The 16,572-nt window shown below is 41.2% G+C and overlaps 1 protein-coding gene across 1 annotated transcript in view; it reads left to right on the top strand.

Annotated features, from left to right (window-relative positions):
- Nucleotides 1–16,572, top strand: part of KIF15 (kinesin family member 15) — a 99,692-nt gene that overhangs the window by 69,385 nt on the left and 13,735 nt on the right. Inside the window, exons 21-27 of the mRNA XM_031663413.1 lie at nucleotides 2,389–2,539; nucleotides 2,735–2,820; nucleotides 4,128–4,197; nucleotides 4,837–4,923; nucleotides 6,177–6,281; nucleotides 7,115–7,237; nucleotides 15,519–15,665. Of these exons, the coding sequence (XP_031519273.1) occupies nucleotides 2,389–2,539; nucleotides 2,735–2,820; nucleotides 4,128–4,197; nucleotides 4,837–4,923; nucleotides 6,177–6,281; nucleotides 7,115–7,237; nucleotides 15,519–15,665 (769 nt within the window). The remainder of the gene's footprint in view (nucleotides 1–2,388; nucleotides 2,540–2,734; nucleotides 2,821–4,127; nucleotides 4,198–4,836; nucleotides 4,924–6,176; nucleotides 6,282–7,114; nucleotides 7,238–15,518; nucleotides 15,666–16,572) is intronic.

Raw genomic sequence — 16,572 nt, 5'->3', positions numbered from 1 at the left:
TTCCAGGCTGCTTTGTTTACCTACTCAAGCCTCAGCAATGGCTGATGGCCCTCTCCCTGCCTGGCTCCTGCCTCGCAGGTCAATCTCAGACTGCTGTGCTAGCAGTGAGCGAGGCTCCATGGGCGTTGGACCCACCAAGCTAGGTGCGGGATATAATCTCCTGGTGTGCCATTTGATAAGACCATTGGAAAAGCGCAGTATTAGGGAGAGAGTGTCCCATTTTTCCAGCTACAGTCTGTCATGGCTTCCCTTGTCTAGGAAAGGGAAATTCCCCAACCCCACGCGCTTCCCGGGTGAGACGACACCTGCTCTGCTTTGGCTCGCCCTCCATGGTCTGCACCCACTGTCCAACCTGTCCCAGTGAGATGAACCAGATACCTCAGTTGGAAATGCAGAAACCACCTGTCTTCTGTGTCGATCCCACTGGGCGCTGCAGACTACAGCTGTTCCTATTTGGCCATCTTGCCTAATTCACATACATTTTTCTTAGGCCTGCCCAGTGGCTAAAGAAAAATAAATGAACATAGCATTTTAAAAATTGAGTGTTTTCTTATAAAAATCTATATTTCAGCATTCTGAGCGAAATCATACAATTTGTTACCACTAGGCCAACATCCCTGCATGGCAGCCATCAGTTGCTGCAAAACTCACTCCTTTCTATTTAGAGACGGAATGTGCTGTCTGGGTCAGCACAGCCTCCACCACCCTGTCCCATTTCCCCAGCACCAAGTCCACTTATCTAGCTCTCTGATTGGCCGGTAATGTACTTGAAGTGCAAGTGGTGTAACCCAACTCAAATTAGTTAAACAAAATAGGTAATTTATCGATAAATTATCACAGTTGCACTGTTGCCTTCTCTTACACTTAGCATTTGTTTTAACTTCTGAATCACTGGATCTAATGATCTTGGCCTCACCTCAAACTATTTTGTGTAATATTTTTTGAAGTCACTAATCTCATGGGATCTTAATTTCCTAATGTTTATATGTCAGAGTTGAACTACATCAAAAAATGTTAAGAATCCACTATATTTTGGTATGTACTTAAATTCTGTTTTCATCATTAAATACGTCCTAGGTTTGTTTGTTTGTTTTTGAGACAGTGTCTCACTTTGTCACCCAGGCAGGAGGGCAGTGGCATAAACATGGCTTACTGCAGCCTCAATATCCCGGGCTCAAGCTTTCCTCCCGCCTCAGCTCCCCACATAGCTGGGACTACAGGCACATGCCAGTGCACCCAGCTACTTTTTGTATTTTTTGTAGAGACAGAGTTTCACCATGTTGCCCAGGCTGTTTTCAAACCCCTGAGCTCAAGCGATCCACCCACCTCAGCTTCCCAAAGTGCTGGGATTAGAGGCATGAGCCACTGTGCCCAGCCTCTTCCTAGCTTTTTAAATACACTGAACACAATTTAACCTTCTCAGTGTCTCCAGTTTAAGAACATCATTTACTGGGCTGCTTGTATTCCACTGTGGCCTTCAGTGGTTGTTAAGGCCTCTGAATGAAACAGCACGACACTGCTATGTGTTTCTTGAATTATTTTGTCTACTTTATATATCTATATCTGTATAGTTTGTGCCATAAATGCGTAAATGTGTTCCCCTTCCCTACCATCTGTTGCCCATATGTCTATCTTTAGCAACTGATCTATACCACTTTATGATTTGCTGCTTCTGCTCTGCTTTGAGTTAGTATAGCAGATATTCCATATATAATATATAATATTCCAGATATTCCATTATAATATAACCTTCTGTACATAAGCTTGGACATCTGTTTTGAATGATCCAGAGGTCAGATTGATTGTGTGGTAGTTCTTGGCTGAGTTCTGGATTCTTGGAGGTGCTACAGCTTACTCAGGAGGGAAATAAGAGGATGAAAACCAAAAAAAAGCAGTAATTATCTGCCAAAGACATTTTCTCTCTTGCTCAAATCAAAGTCACATTGTCATCTTGATGTTCCTAGAGCTGAGAGGATGTATGAATAGTTGGAGTTGAGCTATCAATAAAACTTGGAAATTAACAGCCAGTGCCTGGCTTACGTGAGGGTTAGGTCTGGAAACCCCTAAATGAGTCTAATCACTATAAATTGCTAATCAATTAAGCATGTCTGGTTGAAGCCATGGGGAGAGAATCAGGAAGTGATGCCTGCAAGCTAATGCTTCTACTTGTCTTTTCTGTTCCTACCAAACTACTCTGTGTTCCAGTGTATCTCACATGTTTGTGCATCATGGACATTCCACACAGGTCCATAAGGAGCCTCATATCACTTGAGGCTTATGTGAGTTGGGAATGGGCTGTAGATGGGATAAATTGAAGTGCAGATGATCTGATTAATAGAAATACATTAAATGTTTATTTGCCATTTTTAAAATATTTTCCTTATAAAGGTTAGAAAATGAAAAGCTGCTTGAGAGCAAAGCCTGCCTACAGGATTCCTATGACAACTTACAGGAAGTAATGAAATTTGAAATTGACCAACTTTCAAGAAACCTCCAAAACTGCAAAAAAGAAAATGAAACTCTGAAATCTGATCTGAACGTACGTTAAGAAGGGAATTGGTTGGTGAATTTGTCCTGCATCTGTGACTGTCCTTTTGAGTGTAGGATAAGGACTGTCCTTTCCTCCTTCCTTGCTATACTTGCCCACAGTGCCTGCCACATAGAAGGTACTTGACATGTTTGTTGACTGCGCATTACTAGTAACAGTTACTTAAAATCTAATGTTGTCTTTTAGAATTTGATGGAGCTTCTTGAGGCAGAAAAAGAACGCAATAACAAATTATCATTACAGTTTGAAGAAGATAAAGAAAACAGTTCTAAGTGAGTGCTTTTATCTTTTCTACTAGCATACTAGAATATTAATACCACATTCTTAATCTTGTTTTTTTTTTTTTATTGCCAATACCCTGTAAAGAGTTATTTTTTTAGGGCCGGGCGCGGTGGCTCAAGCCTGTAATCCCAGCACTTTGGGAGGCCGAGACGGGCGGATCACGAGGTCAGGAGATCGAGACCATCCTGGCTAACACAGTGAAACCCCGTCTCTACTAAAAATACAAAAAATTTAGCCGGGCGAGGTGGCAGGCGCCTGTAGTCCCAGCTAATTGGGAGGCTGAGGCAGGAGAATGGCGTTGAACCCGGGAGGCGGAGCTTGCAGTGAGCTGAGATCCGGCCACTGCACTCCAGCCTGGGTGACAGAGCGAGACTCCGTCTCAAAAAAAAAAAAAAAAAAAGAGTTATTTTTTTAAAGCATTCCAAAAGGAACAGCAGGTTCTTTTGTATAAATGGCTATGTGGGGAAACTTAATTTTTCAAAACATTTAACAACTAGCTATAGTACTTTTAAATGAATAGGAATTGGTGGTAATCAGAACTCAGGACCTTCTGTAAATAAATCACAGCAAATATATAATAAGATTACTTCTAACTATTCCTTTTATTATTGGAAGGAGGAGACAGATTTTTATTTCTGTGTCTACAAATCTTTTTCTACCAGGAATGTCCCCTAACAGGAATGCTGCCATATTTCTTCCCTCTTTCTAAGTTCCTCTCCTTGGTAATCTCAGTGAATCTCCTCAATCACTAGGCTCAGAGTCACTCTAATGAGAAGAATTTGTTTATTCAGTAGGTACTTATGGAGCTCTTCCTATGAGGTCGATTTTCTTCTAGGCCCTGGTATACAGTGGTGAACGTAGAGCATACATCCAGTTGAGAGACAAGCAATTGACATTTACTCATTTATTCAAACATTTACTGATATCCAACAAGCCAGGCACTGATCTGGCGAATGCCAGAACATTTAGAGGTGAAACAGTGAACAAAACATCCCTGTCCTCATGGATTTTAACTTCTAGCACAGGGAGACAGGTAATAAACAAATGCTCTATGATATATGTTATATTTAGGAGTACTAAACACTGAGGAAAACCAGTCGTGGCACAAAAATGGGTCCTCATTGAATAATTGTTGAAGAAATGGGTTCAAATTTCTGATCCCCACTGGAAGGTAATGCCTGACACCAAGTATGTGCTGAACAAAGTTCATTTGCACTTAATCTCTTCTGTACTAACAGATTCAGTTCCTGTTTTCATTGAATGAAGTCAGGGGTAAAAGATAATTCTTCTCTTCCAGAGAAATCTTAAAAGTTCTTGAGGCTGTACGTCAGGAGAAACAGAAAGAGATGGCCAAGTGTGAGCAGCAGGTAAATTTCCTATTACTCTAACTCTAGAATTTGCAGTTTATAACTTTTATTCCTGATCCCTAAAGAGGCTTATTATAAAAATGATTTCAGCTTGCAGATGTTGGAAATTAGTAAGAAAGAGATGGAATTTGGGGCTGGTTCTATTACTGCTATTATTTGTTTTCTTCTTTTTTTAAGACAGTGTCTCACTCTTATCACCCAGGCTGCAGTTCTGTGGCACAGTGATGGCTCACTGTAGCCTTGACTTCCCAAGCTCAGGTGATTTTCCCACCTCAGCCTCTCGAGTAGCTGGGACTATGGGCGTGCACCACTATGTTGCCCAGGGTCGAACTCCTGAGCTCAAGTGATCCACCCACCTTCGCCTCCCAAAGTTCTGGGATTACGGGCATGAGCCACCGTGCCCAGCCTATTGTTTTTCAACTCTTGTTTTTCTAACTCCCAGAGGGTTACAATAATAATTTGTTGGTAGTCTCCTGGTAGACAGCACAAAATCACTGCCTTTCAACCCGATTTATCATTTTCAAGTATTACTCCTAGTGTAGACTCTATAATGTGAGAAGCTGCTTTCAACTTGTTTATCTGTGTATATGGTTAACTTTGTGATTTAATTATTCTAAAAATATTTCTTTTTCACCATAGATGGCAAAAGTACAGAAACTAGAAGACAGCTTGCTTGCTACTGAAAAAGTGATCAGTTCCCTGGAAAAGTCTAGAGATTCTGATAAGGTTGGTAGAGTTTGAAGCTACATCTTTCTGTGCATTTTCTTATAAATGCTAGTTTAACATTTTGTTCTCCTACCTCTTCTTGCACCTCCAGGGTAACCAATAGATAGTATGAATATTTCTGTATGCAGTTAGGCCTTGCTCATCTTCCAAGGTTGCTAGAGAATGAGGTCTTCCACTTAAGTTAATTTTCCATGTAACTTCAAGTACAAACTACTGTCATTTTGGATGGCAATGTTTCTACAACGCATCCTATCCTTTTTACTAGGATGCTGATATTAGTGTGACCCTTTCTTGTTGACTGTAAGTCCCATGATACAAATTTTCAAATCCCTGGTGTTGATTTTAACTAGAATAATAAAAATAGTATATATGTCCAAGTTTAAAATTAGGTATAAAATTCTTCTATGTCTAGCTCACATACATTCATAACACCAAAACAAATGATTAAATGAAATATTATAGACTGGGCACAGTGGCTCATGCCTGTAATTCCAGCACTTTGGGAGGCCAAGGCGGGAGGATCACTTGAGGTCAGGAGTTCGAGACCAGCCTGACCCCGTCTCTACTAAAAATACAAAATTATCCAGGTGTGGTGGCACATGCCTATAATCTTAGCTACTCGGGAGGCTGAGGCAGGAGAATTGCTTGAACCTGGGAGACGGAAGTTGCAGTGAGCCAAGATTGCACCATTGCGCTCCAGCCTGGGCAACAAGAGTGAAACTCTGTCTCAAAAAAAAAAAATTATAAAGCCATTAAAATATAAATTGATGCCAGGCGCAGTGGCTCATGCCTGTAATCCCAGCACTTTGGGAGGCTGAGGTGGGCGGATCATGAGGTCAGAAGATCGAGACCATGCTGGCTAACATGGTGAAACCCCGTCTCTACTAAAAATACAAAAAATTAGCCGGGTGTGGTGGCAGGCGCCTGTAATCCCAGCTAGTTGGGAGGCTGAGGCAGGAGAATGGTGTGAACCTGGGAGGCGGAGCTTGCAGTGAGCCAAGATCGCGCCACTGCACTCTAGCCTGGCTGACACAGCGAGACTCCGTCTCAAAAGAAAAATATATATATATATGTGTGTGTGTGTGTGTATATATATATGCATATATATAAATTGATACTAATGTGACATATGCTCTTTTACTAAAATAAAATTGACTTACATTGCCATTAGGAAAGGTAAGTGATTTACCAATTAAAACTTTTCTTCTCCTTAATATCATTGGGTATGAAGATATTATTTCTGTCCTCATCAGAAAGTTGTAGCTGACCTCATGAACCAGATCCAGGAGCTAAGAACATCAGTCTGTGAGAAAACAGAAACTATAGACACCCTGAAAGAAGAACTGAAGGACATAAATGTAAGTTCGGTCACCAACAAGATGTTAAATTTGAGCATGAGACACATCACAGACTTTTCAAGAGATTAACAGATGCTCCACCAGAAAAAAAGATTCTGTGGTCAAATAAGTTTGGAAATTCTAGTTAAATAAAGCTCAACAGGTTTGTGTGTTTGTAGGATTCGCAGAGTCATTATTACGGAATTGTGTAGTATGTATCTCCGGGAGACAATGTAGGCTGCAGTGTTTCTCGGGTTTCACTGATCTGGGACAGTGTTCTCTGTGCACTGTTTGGGAATTGCCAGTATAAACTGGATAAGAAACAGGCTGGTTGCTGGCCATGACAGTTAAGGCAAGTGTGGTGTTCTTTAGTGACTTTGAGGAAAAAGTAACACAGTAGCACATTGTAGTTAAGTTCAGAGACATTAATAATTTAGAAAGTGAGTTTGTTTCCCCAATATTGGATATAATATCATTTCCTAAAGTTAATTACTTATTTTGTCAGCATGTATCTGAGTTCAATGTTGATGCTTTTCTCCTCTGGGTCAAGGCGACGTCTTTTGTCACCCCTCCTCACTCCTCTGCTCTACAGGGAGCTTGCTGCACTCCATGTTTATTTCTGAAGGCAGTAGATGACAAACCCGATGTTTTTTTCACTGATACTTAGAGGACTTTTCCATTTCTCTTCACTATTGATGCACTTATTCTTCTATTCCTTCAGTCAGCAAGTATTTATTGAATTACCTTGTGTTAATCTTGTCATCACCTTGGAACCCAGACTCATTCTTGTTATTTTAATCTAGAAACAAACAGGTAATAAAACAGCTCTTATAGCATGGCTTTCTTTTCTACAGTGCAAATACAACTCTGCTTTGGTTGACAGAGAAGAGAGCAGAGTGTTGATCAAGAAGCAGGAAGTGGATATTCTGGATCTGAAAGAAACCCTTAGGCTGAGAATACTTTCTGAGGACATAGAGGTAGGTATTAACGCATCACAGCTTGTTTCCCTTATTACTTGTCAATATGTGTGTCATGCACTTCAGTGTGAAGAGACCACCAAACAGGCTTTGTGTGAGCAATACAGCTTTTTCATCACCTGGGTGCAGGCGGGCTGAGTCCGAAAAGAGAGTCAGTCAAAGGAGATAAGGGTGGGGCCGTTTTATAGGATTTGGGTAGGTAAAGGAAAATTACAGTCAAAGGGGATTTATTCTCTCGCGGGCAGGAGTGGGGGTCACAAGGTGCTCAGTGGGGGAGCTTTTTGAGCCAGGATGAGCCAGGAAAAGGAATTTCACAAGGTAATGTCATCACTTAAGGCAAGGACCAGCCATTTTCACTTCTTTTGTGGTGGAATGTCATCAGTTAAGGCAGGTGAGGGCATTTTCACTTCTTTTGTGATTCTTCAGTTACTTCAGGCCATCTGGTTCTATAGTGCAAGTCACATCTGGGCGTATACTTGCGGTGGCTTGCCTTGGGCTCAGAGGCCTGACAATGTGTATTTGTGTGTAGAAGTTATTAATGAATAAATACAGGATTTTAAAAGAAATAATCCTTATACAGCTGATGTTCCTCAAGGCACTTCACTACACAGGCTCACTCTACCTCTACCTCACTGCCTGCACCTCATGCTGCCACCCTGACTGCTTGCTGTGCCTGAGACACTCCACACACGTTCACGCTGCCAAGCTTCCCACTCTGGCAGTCTTATACATATACTGTCTCCTCTGGGGAGATAGTATTTATATACTGCTAATGTGTTATTGTATAATGTATAATGATACAAGTAGTCATGTATAATAAGTTCATCAAAATTATTATATTTTATCTCGCTGATCTATTTTCCGTCATTTTTGCTGACACCACTTCCTATAGTTAACTTCCTATAACTGACCCCTGTGAGGGGAACAGAGTGGAAACCACATTTAATTGGATGCAGTGGTAGTAGCAGACAGCAGAAAAGGGCTGTTTAAATAGGCTGATCTCAGGGTTGTCTTTTGCATTTTAGCTGAGGTTAAGTTTTACTTTTGTTTTTGTTGATGTAAATTTATCTTTTTAAAAATTAAGCAGTACAGGTTAATTTGTAACTTACAGCTAAAGGAAGTTTTTTTGTTGTTGATGATGTAAACTTATCTTTTTAAAAATTTGTATATAAGCTAGGAGCAATATGGATTTTCTCCCAGCCCTTCCTATTTCTCAGCCACCCCCACGTTATCAGTTTCTTAACTTTCAAGAGATATTTTAAGCAATCCTATATACTTTTAGCCTTACTTTTTTTCCACACAGATGATAACCTATTGCATAAACTGTTCTGTATTTGCTTTAGAAATAAAGGGGTTTTGGCTAACCTATGATACCCATGAAACAAATTCAACAAATATTGAATCTACCTACTATACAACCTGTACCCGACCTAGCATTTGGGAATGGAAAGATGATTGAAAAACACTGTTACTTACATCAAAGCTGCATTCTAACTTAAGAGATATGTGTAATATGATGTAATAACCTGGGGGCACAGAAAAGGGAGGGAGGGGAGTAATTCTGCCAGGGGAAATTCTAAAGACCTACTCAGAAGAGAGAGTATTTGTACAAAACTTTGCCAGAGAGGGAAGCTTGGTAGTATGAACATGTGTGGAGTGTCCCAAGCACAGCAAGCAGTCAGGGTGGCCAACACGAGGTCCTGGCAGTGAAGTGGAGGCAGACTGAACCTGTGTAGTGAAGTGTCTTGAGGAACATCAGCTGTATCTTTTAGGAAACCAAAACTGCATAGACATTGAACCCAGGCAGAAGGTCATGAGGTCTGAGCCAAGAAATGCTAGTGGGGATAGGGGGTGAGATAGAGTTGGGAAGTGTTTCAGAGCTACAGGTGACAGTTGTTGGTGTCCAGTCGGATATGTATCATGAAGGGAAGAAGCAGTCAGAGTGGGCACCAAGCTTTCTAGCCTAGGACTGAATGGTTCTGTGCACATTTCAGATGGAAAGAATAGAGGCCCACGGAAAGTTAATGAGATGCATTTATACATACCAGTTTTGAATTTTAAGGACCTGTGGGGATAGATATCCAAGATGGCTATTCCCAGTAATTTGTATTTATATCTTGCTACATCGCAGAAAGGATTTGAAGCTGCTAATGTACATAAGATATAAGATTAAAATAGGCCAGGTGCAATGGCTCACACGTGTAATCCCAGCATTTTGGGAGACCGAGGCAGGTGGATCACTTGAGGTCAGGAGTTCCAGACCAGCCTGGCCAACATGGTGAAACCCCATCCCTACCAAAAATACAAAAATTGGCTGGGTGTGGTGGTGCGTGCATGTAATCACAGCTATTCAGGAGGCCAAGGCAGGAAAATGGTTTGAACTCAGGAGGCAGAGGTTGCAGCGAGCTGCGATCATGCCACTGCATTCTAGCCTGGGCAACAGATCGAGACTCCATCTCAAAAAAAAAAAAAAAAAAAAAAAAAGATTAAAGTAGACAACTAAAATTAGAATAAAAGGAAAGTAAGGGTAGAACAGTAACAAGTTATTAAGAGCACAGGCTACGGAGTTGGAATTCTAACTGTGTGACCTTGGGGAAGTTAAATTTCTCCCTGTACTTCATTTGCCATATCCGTAGAGATAACAGTACTTCCTACTGCGTTAGGCAGTGGTCCTCAGCCTTTTTGGCACCAGGGACCAGTTTAGTGGAAGACAATTTTTCCTTAGACCAGGAGGGTGAGGGGGGCTGGTTTCTGGATGATTCAAGCACATTACATTTACTGTGTACTTTATTTCTATTATTATTTTTACATTGTAATATATAATAAAATAATTATACAACTCACCGTAACGTAGAATCAGTGGGAGCCCTGAGCTTGTTTTCCTGCAACTAGACGGTCCTATCCAGGGGTGATGGGAAATAGTGACAGATCAGCAGCCATTAGATTCTCAAAAGGAGTGCCCAACTGAGATCCCTGGCACGCAGTTTGCAATAGAGTTAATGCTTCTGTGAGAATCTGATCCTGCCACTGATTTGACAGGAGGTGGAGCTCAGGCAATAATGCGAGCAATGGGGAACAGCTGTAAATACAGATGAAGCTGTGCTCGCTTTCCTCCTGCTGTGCAGCCCGGTTCCTAACAAGCCACAGACTGGTACCAGTCTTTGGCCTGGGGGCTGGGGGCCCCTGGCATAAGGTGTTGTAAAGATGAACTGAGGTAATACATGGAAAGTGCTTAGAACTGTGTCTGGCTCCTTGTTAACTGCTCAGTATGTGTTAGCTGAAAATAGTTTTAGCAAGCCAATTGAAAAGTTAGTACACAGAAGCCACAACCTAGAGTCCCCTACAAAGTATAAGATGATGGGCTAAAAATTCAGTTTTGTACTGACTATTGACAAAGTAAAAAGGGAAATCTAGCTATTTGAGTGGGAATAGATAAATAATGAAAACTCATACCTGTTTACCTAAAAGCTTTTCCTTCCTTCTTCGCTTTCTCTTTTTTCTGCTTAAAAATAAAATGTGACTATGAATATTATATTTAGATTTAAATATCAATTTTAGATTCATACATTTTAGATTCAAGTGGAATTGACCCTATACACAGCTAATTCACATTCCCTTTGTACTTATCTTCAGTCTTTATTAGCTAAAATTTAGTTTTATGGCTATGTTTTGTGAATTGTTCAGTATATTCAAATTGTTCATATATCACTGTTTTTCAACAATATGAGTATTTAGCCAATGCAGTAAAATGGAAATACTAAGTGGGATACAAATATTATAAAAACTGAGAGACAGTGACTGTTATTTGCAGATGGTCATGAGTGTCTACATGGAAACTCCAAAATACTGTCTGAATATCTATTAGAATATTGAGTTTAGTAATCAGTTATAAATTAGTCTTCAAAATAATATTTACTCTATGCTATTAATAACCATTTAACAATATAATGGAACTAAAAAATTCCATTCACAAAAACAACCAAAAGTATTAAAACCTTAGGAGAGAATTTGTAACAACTGTTAAGGACATAAAATTTCCCTAAGGGATGTTAAAACAAATTGAATATTAAAGAAAGAATAGCTTTATTGGGGCCTGGGCACCATGGCTAACGCCTGTAATCTCAGCACTTTGGGAGGCCGAGGCAGGTGGATCACAAGGTCAGGAGATCGAGACCATCCTGGTTAACACGGTGAAACCCCGTCTCTACTAAAAATACAAAAAAAAAAAATTAGCTGGGCGTGGTGGCATGTGCCTGTAGTCCCAGCTACTCAGGAAGCTGAGGTAGGAGAATTGCTTGAACCCAGGAGGCAGAGGTTGCAGTAAGCCGAGATCGCGCCACTACACTCCAGCTAGGGTGACAGAGCGATACTCTGTCTCAAAAAATAATAATAATAGCTTTATTGTAGATTATTATAATATATAATATGTTATAATACTATATATTATATTAAATAACCAGTTTAAAAACATAACAGGAGCTTTTAAAAATTCTCTTTCACAGAAATAATATAGGTTGGGCGCGGTGGCTCACGCCTGTAATCCCAGCACTTTGGGAGGCCGAGGCGGGCAGATCACGAGGTCAGGAGATCGAGACCACATCGAGAGTGAAACCTCATCTCTACTAAAAACACAAAACATTAGCCGGGCGTGGTGGCGGGCACCTGTAGTCCTAGCTACTCAGGAGGCTGAGGCAGGAGAATGGCGTGAACCTGGGCGGCGGAGCTTGCAGTGAGCCGAGATCGCACCACTGCACTCCAGCCTGGGCGACAAAGTGAGACTCCGTCTGAAAAAAAGAAATAATATAGCATATCAAAATCTTAGGGAGAATATTTGACAATTGTTAAGAACATAAAAGTTTCCAAGCAACGTGAAAAGAGACTTCAATAAAAGGATCTAAAGGGAGACTTGGACAGGAAGACCCTGTCGTTTTAAAAACAGAAATTTATGTAATTCCACTTCACATTCCAATTTATTTATTTTGTAATTCCACTTCAAATTCCAATTTATTAGTAATGTGATCATGACTCACTGCAGCCTTGAACTCCTGGGCTTGAGTGATCCTGCCACCTCAGCCTCCCAAGTAGCTAGGACTACATGTGCACCACCATGCTTGGATAATTTTTGGTATTTTTTTGTAGAGACAAAGTTTCACTATGATGCCCACACTGATTTCAAACTCCTAAACCCAAGTGATCCTCCCCTGTCTCAGCCTCCCAAAGTGCTAGGATTACAGGTGTGAGCCACCATGCCTGGCCTCAAATCCCAGTATAAAAAACTGATGATTTTAAAGTTCCTTTGAAAAAAATACACAAGATTTACCAACAAAACTTAGAAAAACAATAATGCAGAGAGATTTGGAAGCTAATAAATGGTAACCATATCCAGTGTTGGACTAATGATAGAGAGATCATTGCAAAACTTTGAACATCCACAAATAGACAGCAGTGAATATGAAGGAATTTAGTGTAATGGTAAAGAAGTATTTCTCAACAGTGAAGAAAGAGTGGGTTTAGTCAATATATGTGTTGGGAAAATTGTCTGACCAATTTGTAAAGATATGAAAGCCAAAACCTTACATGGATTAGAGTTCTGTACAAATGATGACATCATAGAAGTACTAGAAAATAAAAATACAAGCCAAGCATGGTAACACACGCCTGTAGTCCCAGCTACTCAGGAGGCTGACGTGGGAGGATTGCTTGAGTCCAGTAGTTCAAGTCCAGCCTGGGTAATGTTGCAAGAGCCCCCATCTCTAAAAAAACAAAAGGAGGGATGGGCACGGTGACTCACACCTGTAATCCCAGTACTTTGGGAGGCCAAGGCAGGTGGATCACTTGAGGCCAGGAGCTCAAGACCAGCCTGCCCAGCATGATGAAACCCCATCTCTACTAAAAATACAAAAAATTAGAAAAATTAGCCAGGTGTGGTGGTGTACACCTGTAATCCCAACCACCCAGGAGGCTGAGGCCTGAAAATCACTTGAACCTGGGAGGTGGAGGTTACAGTTAGATGAGATCACGCCGCTGCACTACATCTGGGCAACAGAGCAAGACTCTGTCTAAAAAAATAATTTTTTTTTTTTTCAGGAGAAGAAAAACACAAATACATAAAAAATCTTGAGATTATGTGACTCTTTGAAAATATCTTGATATAAAGGTTAGAACCCATAAGGGAAGATTATATAATATTAAAAACAAAAATTCTAACAACAGACAGGGGGAAAATATTTGCAACTGATGACAAAGTATTTTACCACTGCAATTTATCCTTCATGAGAAGGATAGAAACACGGCTGGTGGAAAATGGACATAAGTAGCTCCCCAAAGAGGGAATATAGTGGCACCAAAATCTCTTTGGAATCAGAGACATGCAAATGTTCCTGAAACACCAGGAGTTCAGCCTAGGTCTGGTTGCTTACCACACAGAAAGCCAATCACTGAGTCAAGGAGTATTGCCAGTGAAGAAGACTTTAAATGGGTGCCATAGCCAAGATAGGAGATCAGTCTCAAATCCTTCTCCCTGACTGACTAAAATTGGGAGTTTATATAGCAAGAAAGGTAACCATGTGTGGGAAAACAGGAATTAGGGAGGGGTAAGGAAGAGGAGTTGGTTAACAGGAAACAGGTTGTCAGTTAGGCAGCCGTGACAGGTGAGGGGCCTGGCATCTCAGTTGTCCAGTTGCCATAATCTGGTAAGTTTCAGTTCCTTGATCTTGTCTGGGATGCCTGATGGTTTGTTCCCTGAGAAAGGAACTCAGATAAGACAAATGTAACTTTCTTAAGTTTTAAGACTGGGAGGGCCAATTTCTATGTTTATTCAAAAGAAACCATAAACATCAGTCCTAGGGGAGAGTTGGGCCAGTTTCACAAATTAAAATAAGAGCTATCTTCTAATCTTATAACTGGTAAAGTTTAAGACTCAAGGAAGATGTGCAGACAAGGATGATTACTCAAATTTCTGGAGGAGTTTATGTTCAGCCTTTGGGGAGGTAGTCTGGTAATACATAGCCTTATACTTTTTACATATCCTTTGAGTTTGTACTTTTAAAAATTCAGCCTAAAGAAATAATCTAGATATAAGAATAAAGTACACAGAATAGTGAAAAATTCATATCAACCAAAATATTTAGTGATGGATTAAATTGTGGTACATCCATAAGATGAAATGGAGTCCACACAATGAAAAGAGTGAGTACATGCAAAAATGTTTCTGATGTGTCAAGTTTTTTAAAAGTGTGTGTTTATATGTATGTATATCTATGTGTGTATATCCATGTATATGTACACATACATTTATATGTGTGTATATATATATACACACACACACCCCTGCATACATACATGTACATTTGGAAAGGAAAAGAAGGATAAGCAGTATCTGCTCTAATTTGGGAGGAATTACATATACTGTGTACATAGAAATTATGTATGCAACCTATAGGACTTATAATTTTCTGTGCCACTTTCCACAAAGCTACTTCCTGAAACTTTGATGGTCTATGACAATGAATCACAATCTGGTGCAAACTGCCCACCCCCTCCCCAACTGGCTGATGGAGGCTCATCTTTACAGCTATTTACTTTCTAGTATTTAAAGGACTAGAGTCAATTGGTGAGACAAGTAACCAAGAGACCTTTGAATCCTTCCCAGGAGAGAGAGATTGGCTTTGAGATCCTGGGGGTGAGGGGAGAGTGCAATTAAACCTCAAACCTAGAGTGCAGTTAAACCTCAATTGGGATACCTATATAAGTTTACTGTAATAATGTTAATGTCTAGACCTGTTCATCTAAATATTAACGGATTACTTTGTCTAAGAATGGATTAGCACGCAAGCAAAAGAAATAGGTTTTCACATAAAACTTCCTTAGTCTGGGCCGGGCGCGGTGGCTCAAGCCTGTAATCCCAGCACTTTGGGAGGCCGAGACGGGTGGATCACGAGGTCAGGAGATCGAGACCATCCTGGCTAACACGGTGAAACCCCGTCTCTACTAAGAAATACAAAAAACTAGCCGGGCGAGGTGGCGGGCGCCTGTAGTCCCAGCTACTCGGGAGGCTGAGGCCGGAGAATGGCGTGAACCCGGGAGGCGGAGCTTGCAGTGAGCTGAGATCTGGCCACTGCACTCTAGCCTGGGCTACAGAGTGAGACTCCGTCTCAAAACAAAACAAAACAAAACAAAACAAAAAACTTCCTTAGTCTGTTAAAAGTTGCACATAGTAATGATTTGGGAATCCTTATTGGAGTACCACAATTAAGAAACTGTGGTGATTGCCTCCTAACAGAGGGATATGCTCTGTGAGGACCTGGCTCATGCCACTGAGCAGCTGAACATGCTCACAGAGGCCTCAAAAAAACACTCGGTGCTACTGCAGTCTGCCCAGGAAGAACTGACCAAGAAGGAGGCCCTGATTCAGGAACTTCAGCACAAGGTAAGATGCACACAGGTGTCACTCAAGATAGGACACAGCAGGCCAAGCGCAGTGGCTCACTCCTGTAATCCCAGCACTTTGGGAGGCCAAGGCAGGTGGACCACTTGAAGTCAGGAGTTTGAGAGCAGTCTGGCCAACATGGTGACTTGAAACCCTGTCCCTACTAAAAATAGAAAAGTGAGCCAGGCATGGTGGCGCTCGCCTGTAATCTCAGCTACTTGGGAGACTGAGCCACAAGAATTGCTTGAACCTGTAAGGTGGAGGTTGCAGTAAGCCGAGATTGCACCACTGTACTCCAGCCTGGGTGACAGAGTGAGACCCTGTCTCAAAAAAAAAAAAAAAAAAAAAAGATGGAGGACAGGAGGAATCCAAAGTTGAGGTTGTCATGACATTCCTGCATTGGTCAACTTCTCCATGTACAAAGGGGAGGCTAATGGAGTGTCCTTACCTGGACTGAGACTTGCTCAGCTGCCTCCCACCCACCTTAGGTCCTTGACACATGGCAGCCAGTTCTAACCACTCTGGTGAGGTTATGCCTGACTTTTATCATATTTTTGGTGGTGGTGGTTGTCATTTTTTATTTTGTATTTTTCTCAGATGACCGTTTTGTTACTTGTGAAACTTGGATCATTTTTAAAAGTATAAATAAATTTGTGAGAAAAAAGGAGATGGGGCCAGGCGCGGTGGCTCACGCCTGTAATCCCAGCACTTTGGGAGGCCGAGGCAGTGGATCACAAGGTCAGGAGATCGAGACCATCCTGGCTAACACGGTGAAACCTAGTCTCTACTAAAAATACAAAAAATTAGCTGGGCGTGGTGGCGGGCGCCTGTAGTCCCAGCTACTCGGGAAGGCTGAGGCAGGAGAATGGTGTGAACCCGGGAGGCAGAGCTTGCAGTGAGCCGAGAT

Source organism: Papio anubis, chromosome 2, assembly GCF_008728515.1.
Source record: "Papio anubis isolate 15944 chromosome 2, Panubis1.0, whole genome shotgun sequence".
Taxonomy (NCBI): Eukaryota; Metazoa; Chordata; class Mammalia; order Primates; family Cercopithecidae; genus Papio; species Papio anubis.
Note: the sequence above shows the minus strand (reverse complement) of the source record. Positions and strands in the feature narration are given on the sequence as shown.